This window comes from Macadamia integrifolia, unplaced genomic scaffold, assembly GCF_013358625.1.
Source record: "Macadamia integrifolia cultivar HAES 741 unplaced genomic scaffold, SCU_Mint_v3 scaffold1632, whole genome shotgun sequence".
In the NCBI taxonomy this organism is placed as follows: domain Eukaryota; kingdom Viridiplantae; phylum Streptophyta; class Magnoliopsida; order Proteales; family Proteaceae; genus Macadamia; species Macadamia integrifolia.
Window position 1 is genome coordinate 111,093 of NW_024868285.1, and position 10,911 is coordinate 122,003.

A 10,911-nucleotide genomic window follows, 5' to 3' on the forward strand; every position below is an offset into this window, starting at 1 on the left:
TTAAAGCCATGGATCGAAGTAACCCAGAGCTCTGATACTAGTTTGTTAGATCAAACACCAAGAAACACGAATAATAAAGAGATAATAGATCCGTACGACACAGAGATTTGATGAGATTCACACACCAGGGTGGTGTGTTATGTCCTCGGGTAAAGAAGAAGATGATTCACTATGCAGAAAAGAAATTACACCCTAGAAGCGGTGAGAAAAAACTCGCCTTGAAACCCTAGCTCGAAAAACCCTAAAATACAATGACTTTCTCAACAAGCAACAGTACATTATATATACTCCAAATCATGGGTCGACCCATCGGGTCACTGTCGACCCGATCGAATCATACGCCCCCCGCACCCCCATACAAGATCAGTGATGGGCTCCTCTGCTTCCATCACAGATCTCAGAAAAATTCTCATTTGGGTCATCACCAAAATATGTCAGATTGGGTCAATCTTCAAAACGGGTCAAGAATTCGAGACAAACTTAACATTCTGTTTTTTAGTGAGCCATGCCAGATCACCTAGAGCCTCCAGGCTCAGATCTTTCAAATCCTTATTAGCTGCAAGACAATCATACATGAGTTTGGTGGTATCCGATACCTGATTCTCCCTCACTTGTGACTTCAATTTTTCCTTTCAACTTTCCAATCCTTTGCTTGAGGAACTCCTGTTGGTTCATCATCTTCTTTGCTTGTTCCATCTCAGACAAGTTCTTGAATCTAGTGAGCATCTGAAGGAGATGGTGGCCAAATGTCTGGATTTGGATCACAAGGACCGTAGATGATGGCCACCGCATTCACCCCACATAGGGTGCTCAGTTCACTCACCTTCAGTACCCCCTTCTTTCTTTCCCGAAGGTGGTTCTCCTTGTTGCCTCATCAGCGAACAATTCGACATATATAGCGTTACTCCGGTGCAACTACCGACAGATAGGGCAAGGGAGATCTCGCCCTCGTTGCCTCTGCAATCGTCGGCCGCCGCTGCAATGGCCATCCCACCAAGAAGAATTCTCAGGAAGAAGAAAGGTTTCAGGGCAAAAGCAGGGGCATAGCCGCATCTCTCTCTCTTCTGTTCATCTGTTTTAAGTTTTAAAAATTATTTTTTTCAATAGATCGGGTCGGATTGGCTGATCCGGATCGGTATCCGATACCCGTCTCAAGATTGTCAGGTATGGGGAAATTGATACCGATCCGATACGGCAGATACTGCCGATCGGATACCGATACGGCAGATCCTGCCGATCGGATACCGATACTTGATTCTATGGCTGGAATTGTTGCTGGCGTTGCCGGCGTAGATGAGTAGGAGTTGCGAATTAGACAACGGGTTTCGACTGTAGCGTATGTACAGAGATCTTCATCTTCCCTCCAATATCGTCATCACTCATATCAAAATTGCCATGTGTCAATAATCTAATCCGTGCTACAGATCTTTAGCACAAATGTGTGATACAGACCAGCCGGATCCATCAAAGTGTTAACCAGCTTTTCTTTGTTTTTTTTTCTTAACCCTTCTTTTCAGACTGCGATAGAGCCAACATCTAATCACAAGCATGGGATTCCAAGGCTATAATTGAGTGCACTGCTGATGTGGTTACCAAAAAATAGTACAAATTTTTTTTTTAAATAAAAAGTAGTACAATTATGACACTACGACCTCTCTCTCTCTCTCTCTCTCTATCTCTCTATCTCTCGTAGCGGAATGCAAAGCTGGCCCCGCCCACGGGATCGATGAGCAGGGATTTTATTACAATCCCATATCGGCATGGCTTGGCATGACAGTCTGACAGATACTCGGACTGGTCTATGGAGAATGTTAATATTTTATCCCTTACGGTAAGTACTTATTTTATTTTATTATTTTTTTAACAAAGAAAATTCTATTAAGAAAGTAATTAGGGCTGAAAAATTTTAATAATGTGAATTTGTCTTTTATTCACTTTTGGGTTCAGGTAAAGATGGTCTTTTTTTAGATGTACAAATAGAGAATAGAGAATTAAACCTTAATCAACTGAGTAACCCAGGATAATAGGGGTAAAAGGGGGACGACGCCCTACATGATTGACTTGCTTTAAAAAGATAGTACCGTGGGTCCATCCTTAGTTTGTCCCTTTTATTTCACCCAACTCAATTATTGACTTGCTTTTAGTAAAGATTTAAAAAATAAAATAAATTGTATTTAGTTTTCAGAACATTTTCATCACCAACAATAACAAATTCATCTCTTAGCTCTGTTCCGTGTTTTTTGCAGGGAGAAGGTATGGAAGCAAGTAGCAATCACATAATTGTATCCTTTCTTGTGTCAGTATTGCTTGATAAATTATCCTCAGAAGCATTAAGAGACTTTGGATCTGTATGGTGCGTGGAAAGTGAGCTACGTGCGCTCTCGGATGTTCTTCAGTATATTCAAGAACTGCTCGAGTTTGCAGAGCAAGCTCAAGCAAAGAATATCTTGGTGAAACGCTGCCTTAGGAATCTCAGAGATGTTTGTTACAGAGCTCAGGACATATTAGATGAGTTCATCTATGAAGCTCTTGAGGAAAAAGATGAGAGATATGGAGGTAAAAAGTTACCCTTCTTTTCCTTTAACTTATATACTGAAGGAATCTTACGTAAACATGAAATTCTACCTTTTATAAATAATGAACTCATAAAGAAACTAGTGGAGATTGAGAAGGAACTTAAAGATCACTATCTCAGAGACTCAGGAATTCAGAAATCACATGGTGTAAATGATGAAATAGATACTAGGCCAAAGAGTGGTTCTCTATTTGATGAGTCTATTACTTTGGGGAGAAAGAAAGAACAAGATGAAATTAAAAAAAGGTTGTTGTCAAATCCAGATGATGAAAAACAAAAACAGGTTTCTGTTGTTGCTATTGTTGGATTAGGGGGTGTAGGCAAGACAACTCTGGCCCAGCTTGTCTATAATGATCCTGATGTGGAGAAACATTTTGAAAGAAGAGCTTGGATTTGTGAGTCTACTGATTTTAATGTTGTGAGATTGACCTATGCAATTCTAGAGTCCTTAATTGGGACAAGTCCTAAGTTGAGCAACCTAGAACCACTTCAACGTAAGTTGAGAGAGGAATTAAGGGGGAAGCGATTTTTAATCGTCTTGGATGATGTTTGGAGTGAGAAGGAAAACGATTGGAAAGCTTTGAGAATTGCATTCATGGCAGCAGGGGAAGGAAGTAGAATAATAGTAACGACTCGAAGTAGGAGAGTTTCTTCAATAATGCACCCCATGTATACCCATGATCTACAAATTTTATCTGATGAAGAGTGTTGGTCTATAATGGAAAGGCGCATATCTATGGATTATGGCTCTATTGCTCCTAACTTGGAAGAATTGGGTAGGAAAATTGCAAAGAAGTGCAAAGGATTGCCCTTGGCAGCAAGTACGCTTGCAGGCCTTTTATGCTCTAGTTCAGATTTAAACCATTGGCTAACAGTCTTGAATACTTCCATGTGGGACTTAAAAGAGAGCAATTTTCCTGCTGCTCTAAGTCTAAGCTACTATTTTCTTCCCAGATATTTGAAGCAGTTTTTTGCTTATTGTTCTGTATTTCCTAAAGGATATATATTTGATAAGCAATGGCTGATCCAACTGTGGATCGCAGAAGGATTTATTAGAACAAACACTAAGAAAATGGAAGGCATAGGTAGCCAATATTTTGATGATTTGCTGCATAGGTCTTTCTTTCAGCACAGCAACGAAGAAAAGGAAAATGTTAGATTTGTAATGCATGACCTTGTACATGATTTAGCAGAAGCAGTTTCAGGAGAGGTGCATGGTAGATTTGAATATGGGGAATCCTGCCATAGCTCTTCTAAAGAGACCCGTTATGTGTCCATTTGTTGTGTGAAACACATGTTTGATCAGGACAAATATTATGGTGACAAGAGGTTATCGACATTGATCATCCTAAATCAAGGATATTTCTGTGGGACTATTGAATCCTTTGGAGGACTGAGGTACCTACGTGTCTTAGATTTGTGTGGTTCTCATATTTCTATGCTTCCCAGTGATATTGGCAATTTGAAATACCTACACTATATTAACCTCTCTAATGCCGAATACATTAAACAATTACCTGAGTCATTGTGTAATCTTCACAATCTACAGTCACTGATACTCTGTGATTCCGGAATACATAAGTTACCTAGAGGCATGAAGTATCTACGCAATCTCCAACATCTAGACCTTAATAGGTGCCATTACTTATGTTCGATGCCACAAGGAATTGGGAGATTAACTGGTCTCAAGACATTGCCGTATTTTCTTGTCTCAAAAGATGATGATGGTTGTGGACTAAAAGAGCTCAAGGAGCTATCGCAGCTTGAGGGTGCGCTTTCCATCCACTTCCCAGAGAGTGCAATCGATCCTCTAGATGCTCTGGAAGCTCATTTGGTTAATAAACCAAAAGTTGATGAGTTGGAGTTGACATGGCCGTGGAATTGGCTATTGCATAACAGTAGTTATACAGATGTTGAGATTCTTGAAGGTTTGCGACCTCACACTTTGTTGAAGAGTTTACATATCAACTATTACGGTGGTTTAACATTTCCAAGCTGGTTGATGAAAGACTTGCCAAGCTACAACAAGCTACTCTCTCTCACACTCAACTGCTGCACTTGCCGAGTCCTTCCGCCAATTGGGGAGCTACCCCTACTAGAATCTCTACGCATATATGGAATGATGGAGTTGGAGGAGTGGTCTAGCATCTCTAGAGGGGAGGAAAATAAATTCCCTTGCCTCCTAAGGCTAACCATTGAAAGGTGTTATGCATTGAGGATACTACCAAAGCATCTTCTATCAAGCCCTAGACTATATGATCTGAGTATTGACGATTGTCCCGAGCTTAGGATGTTGCCTCATCAAGGACTCAGCAAACTCACCTCTCTCAAAAATCTTCATCTTGGGAAGATGATGGAAGGTTTAGTGCTGTCTCTGGATGACATTGAGACTTTACCTCCAAATCTTAATCGTCTTTATATCCATAACTGTAAAACACTACCCAAGGGGTTGAGAAACTTGTCTTCACTCCAACATCTGAAATTTGGTCAATCTTCTGAAGTCCACTATGGCCCCGAGGAGCTCCCCGCTCATGTCAACATAACTAGGGATTGATGATGCCTGCGTAAAATGTCTGCTCATACGATGCAGGTAACTTTTTGACCTTCCTTGCTATATTTTTTTATGACTAATAATGGTCTTTGTAAGTGAAATAGTTCTGGAGTGCCTTTCGTGGTGGCTCATGGCAACCGCCACGGTAGGCCTCTGCCCAAAGTGCTGTATTTGAATGCTTTTCTTGTAATGGTTTACCCATACAATGCATGTAAGTGTACCCTGCACTGTGTGATTGCATATGTAACAAATTCAGTTCTAAGCATATTATTATTATTATTATTATTATTATTTTGGGGGGGGGGGGGGTGGTGTGTGAATGAGAATGGTAGTTTTTGATATAACCCATCCAAGAGGACTTGGTAGAGTTATGAAATGTTCATGGTTGTATGGTCTTAATTAACCTTCTTTTTTATTTTTTTCAGGAATTGGGTTTGAGGTCAAGATTTTTAGTTGAGACTGCATTCATTGGGACAAGACTGGGTTCTCTCTCTCTCTCTCTCTCTCCCTATTTGATTTTCTCCTATGTGAAGTGATATTAGGAATTTATAGTTTCCGAACTAAGAAGGCTGATTGAAGATTTTATTCAATTGTTAAAGACATTGATTTGGTTTCATTTCAATCTTCTGAGTCTCTTTGATTTTGCAAATAAAACAATAAAAATTAAGGACCAGAGAGAAGATGCATTTGGTTTTATTTAGTCTTGTTTATTGTATATTATCATCTTACTTTGGTAATTTTCAAGACCAAATGATTTCAATCCAATGGTATTTGAATTATATATGCTGCACTCACAACAAACCCCCCTCCCCCCTACCCCCCCTACCCTTATTTTTTTGGCAAGAAGCATACTGCTACTTTGTGGGTAGTAGTTCCTACCATGAACAATCTTTGTCACCCTATAAATTAGAGGCGCCCATTGGTCTTCTAGAAATACCCTTAGGAATCCAGGTTATTTTACCATATGTCCTTATATTTTCTAATCCCAGCAAGAGCCAGAAAATAATGGTTTCAAGCAAACAACTATGTTTTTCCCATTTGAAATCTGGTGTTTCTTAAGAGCAAGTATAATAAAGCTAGGAAAGAGTTTTCCTCCATTGTTGGTGAAGTAAAAATACATCCACACGTAGGTTATAAATGTAATAATAAAATTTCAAAACCTTCTGCACATTATTGGAACCCTCGGTCAAGGGAGGGTGAAGGAAAACTGCCTCCAGTGAGTTATGTTTGCCAGCATTACAAGTTAGAAGAAAATATCTCAGATTTTTTTTTTTAACAAATTTGTAGATTAATTTTGAAGAGAAAGTGTGACATTGAAATTCATAGGAAGAGAGATGAGGCTGACGGTTCGTGCTTGAGGCTTGTGGTTTGTGGTTTGTCCCATCATTAGTTACTAGTTTGTCGAAGTGATAGATAAGTTATGGTCCAAATTTTATGAGGTCTCCCTGGTGTTCTAAATCTAATCAAGAAAGGGATTAAAGAAGGCACACTTTTGACTAAATTTTTATGGAATAGAGAGATGGTTCACACTAATCACAAGTGCACCTGAGTCACTTTCAATCCATAGATTGATAATTCCCTTGGGTTTCTCCATTTCCAAACCTAAGTCTAGTATTTGGCAAAGGAATTCAATTTAATACCTAAGACAAGTATTTGACAAGTGCACCTGAGTCACTTTCAATCCATAGATTGATAATTCCCTTGGGTTTCTCCATTTCCAAACCTAAGTCTAGTATTGGCAAAGGAATTCAATTTAATACCTAAGACAAGTATTTGACAAGTGCACCTGAGCCAGATCAATCTTGGTATCAGTCAATACTTATCAGATTGGATAGGATATATTTATCTCAATTTTTTTTATTAAAAAGTTGATGTTTTGAACCATTTTATCTTTATACCTTATCAATGGATCAGTATTGAATTAAACGATCCTTATTAATTCTATCCAATTTTTTAAACTATGGTTGCAAAAGCCTCGGAGCCCCAAAAGAAATTCTTGCTCTCCACTAATTTATTTTTATTTATTTATTTATTTTTAACTATGGGCTGAAGTGCTGAACAGCATTGGTAGGATTATTTCTATTTAACTATAGACTTCTAAAATAAGAACCCACTCAAAGCTGAACACTATATCAGGAACTGGTTGTGATGGGGTGCACAAAGTGATGAGTCTTATAATTGTTGGAATGGGTCAGTGGAAAGGTAGGTCCACCATGATTTAGGGGAATCTGTCTTCGGATTGGACAGGATCATTGATCGCAATCAGGATCGCGCGGTTCATATTAGACAGAAATATCTCTCATCGTTCATCAAATAAAAGCGATTTTTTTTTTTCGCCTTATTATCCTTCTTCGGTACTGATCCAATGAAGCCATATTAGCCAAGAATCAATATGGGACAAAGTTGATACCAATCCAAGTCAATCTGATTCCTCAAACCATGCTTCTCAACGAATAGACCCCACTTTGTTAATGGTCATCTGGATTCTAGACTAGGAATGAGAAAGGAGCGACAATGCAGCTTCTTAGATGCTAGGGTTTGTTGTTGAAGGCAACAAAATTGAGAACAATATAAATGATGTCAGACTCCGAACCCACACCAAGTGACCACCACTCATGTTGAACCATCTAAAGAACCCTCAAAACCAAAGTAACATTTGATGCCGAACCATTCAAGCCCCACGTGCCAAAGTTCATTCAATCGATTGATTTTTTTATTTTTTAATCCACCATACTTGTTTTGTAATTTATTTTCTTCTTTAATAGATTTAGATATTTTTTCCTTTAATTATGAAAAGAAAAGCCCTATAACATTTAATACATGACTTCTGAAATCTAACTCGACGATTGGTAACAATTCACACTCCAATGTTAACCCTAATCCCGTAACCCCTTTGATGAAACAACTGTTTTTGCTTATATAGGGTGTCAACTGGTTGGGCTCGATCCGGCCTAACCGGGCCTCACTATAGACAAACTTTGTTCTCCTTTTATTCTATAAACATTGTGTTCTACCGGTCTAGGGACTGTAGTTAGCCTTTTTCTTTATCAAAAAACACATTCTAGTCAGCTTTTTGCTTCTAGAAAAGCATGTTAATAATTGCAAACAACTAAGAAAAGTACAGGCCCTAGCACAGTTGTAACTAGGGGTATCAATCGGTCGGGCCGATTCGATTTCGATCGGACTTAATTGGGTTTGAAGACTTTCAAAGGCTATATCGTGTCCGCCCATTTAACTAATCGGGTTTAGTTATTGAGGGCATGGTACACTTTATATTTGGTCGGTCGGCCTCGGGCTATAATCGAGTTACCTTAATCGGGCTTTAGTTGGGCCTTAACTGGGCTACAGACATGTTTAATGTTAAACGAGCTTTAACCGGTTTTTAAACGGGCCCTCTTTAAAATGTGCTCTTATATTCCGGCCCACTCATGCAAGCCCAAAAAAATGAAAATAAATCAATAAATGATATCAAATATAACCATTATTTAAAATGTGAACATGTCTGTACTTTTTAGTTTTTATTCTTTAATTTGGGGGGTAAAATAGGTATTCTACAATCATTAAAGGGTCGGGCCAAGTCGGTGCACAATAGGCCGGTCTCGATCGGGCGTTATTCGGTCGGTCTCGGTCGGCGCCCGACGGTCCAAGTAGCAAAACCGAGACCTACCATTTATAAACGATCTGGGCCGGGCCGGTCCATAAACGGTCGGTCCTGATCGGTTTAGTCGGGTCAGGCCACGAATTGACACCCCTAGTTGTAACCCTCGATTGTCCCATGCAACAGATGCATTGAATGGCATAAGCAATGCCTTCGTAGTGCTAGCACTTTTCTCAATCTAAAGTTCTAAAAACGATTCAACCACATGAAACAAATATCTGAGATATATGTTCTTTTATCATCTTTGTGGTGTTTGGCCTTACCTGAAAAACGTGTGGACTGCATAAAGCACCAATAAAGGGATTAAATCGTCTGCAATTCCGATCTCGTATAATTCTGTAAAATACTATCTTCAAGGGGTGACATGTGTATTGATACTAATGCAATGGTCCAGATCTGGTACAACTAATAAAACTTTAAATCAGTGAAGAGTCATTTCAATCAGATCTGGACTATTGCATTGGTATCAATACACGTGTCACCCCCTGAAGGTGATATTTCACGGAATTGTACGAGATCGGAATTACAGACGATTTTTTTCCACCAATAAAGTTGATTTGGCCCATTCGGTGTGGAATTATTGTTTAACCAATGACAAAAGCTTGTTTTTTGCGTTATCATGTTCAGATTTAATGTGAGAAGAACAAGATGAGATAATCCTATTATTCTTCCTTCCTCTAGGCTTTACCATGATTTAGTAAGTAATGCTTCATTATGGGATATTTCCCTTCTCTCATTAGGTTGACTTGTATGTTTGCTTTGGAGGTTTGATTATTTTTGTTTGTATTGAGGTTTTATTTGTATTCTTGATAAATTTTCCATGCACCAAAAAAATAAAAAATAAAATCAATGATCCATCATGTTAAGAAATTCACAATTATTTCTAGGGTTTTAAGTAGGGGTGTCAATTCTTAAACCGAACCGGTAAAACCGGCCGGACAGAACCGATAACAACACGGATCGAACCGATAACAACACGGACCGAACCAAACCAAAGCCTTATTGGGTCAGTTCGGTTTGGAGTATTGCAACCCCAAAACCAAACTGAACTACACCGGAAACCGGATGAACCCGAAACCAAACCGAAACCGGCTCAAAACTCGGACCGAAACTGAAACCAAACCGGTAAGAAACCGAAACACTCCAAAATTCATTAAAAAAATTAAAATTTGCATAGTTTTGTAAACATTTGTATGGAAAGTCGAATCCAAACTGGACCAAAGACCAAAACCAACCCGGTTACAAATCGATTTAAGAAACCGAAGACAAACCGAAACCAAACCGCATCGAAACCGAAACCAAACCGAAACCGGAATTTCCTTATTGGTTCGGTTTCGGTTTCAACTTTCCCACACCGAAACCGACTCAACCCGGACCAAAACCAAGCCGGACCGACCTATTGACACCCCTAGTTTTAAGAATTGAATTGGATCAGTTGGCTGAGGCCAATCCTGATTCTTTTCAATCCGACTTAGCACAATCATGTAGGATGTTTGGTTGCAAGGGGAATTAAAGGGAAGGAAAGTGAAATTTTCATATTTAAAAAATAAATGTATATAATCATTACCCCATGTGACTATATCATTAATTTTAAATCATTTCATATTGGTTATAAAATTTCATTTTACTTTGGATCCAAAAAACCCTTTAATATAATATGTAAAGTAAAAAAAATTACATATAATATGTATCATTACTAAATATGGTTAAGAAAATTAAGTAGTTTATACAATTCCATTGGATCACATGGGGAACCCTGGGAGAGCAGGAGCTAGAGGAGTTCTTCGAGACTAACAGAGGAAATTGGTCTTTTCCTTCAAGCAATATTTGGGAATTCAGAAAAATTACTTTGCTGAATTCAGAAGCCTTCTTGAAGGCGTTTGTTATGCAATGACTCAGGAAGTGGCAAACTTATGGATAGAATCAGACTCTGTAGCAGTAGTGACAGTCATGCTCTACAAATCTATTCTTTAGTTTGCTCTCCAAGATTGGCTAGCTTTGCAACATTATCTCACCTCAATCTCTTGGAAGATAATTCACTGCTACAGGGATTATCTGGCCAAAAGTGCAGCGAAAAGTGGAGACTTAAGAATCATGGAGGCATTCCTTTCTAATGTAAATGATGAA

At 38.8% G+C, this 10,911-nt stretch overlaps 1 protein-coding gene across 1 annotated transcript; it reads left to right on the top strand.

Moving 5' to 3' along the window:
• Nucleotides 1–599: 599 nt before the first annotated feature.
• LOC122064368 (putative disease resistance protein RGA1) lies at nucleotides 600–5,905 on the top strand. The gene is made up of 3 exons (XM_042628083.1): nucleotides 600–1,831; nucleotides 2,247–5,165; nucleotides 5,552–5,905. The coding sequence occupies exons 1-2, from the start codon at nucleotides 1,802–1,804 to the stop codon at nucleotides 5,127–5,129; spliced, it is 2,913 nt and encodes a 970-aa protein (XP_042484017.1). The 5' UTR covers nucleotides 600–1,801; the 3' UTR covers nucleotides 5,130–5,165; nucleotides 5,552–5,905.
• Nucleotides 5,906–10,911: the final 5,006 nt, after the last annotated feature.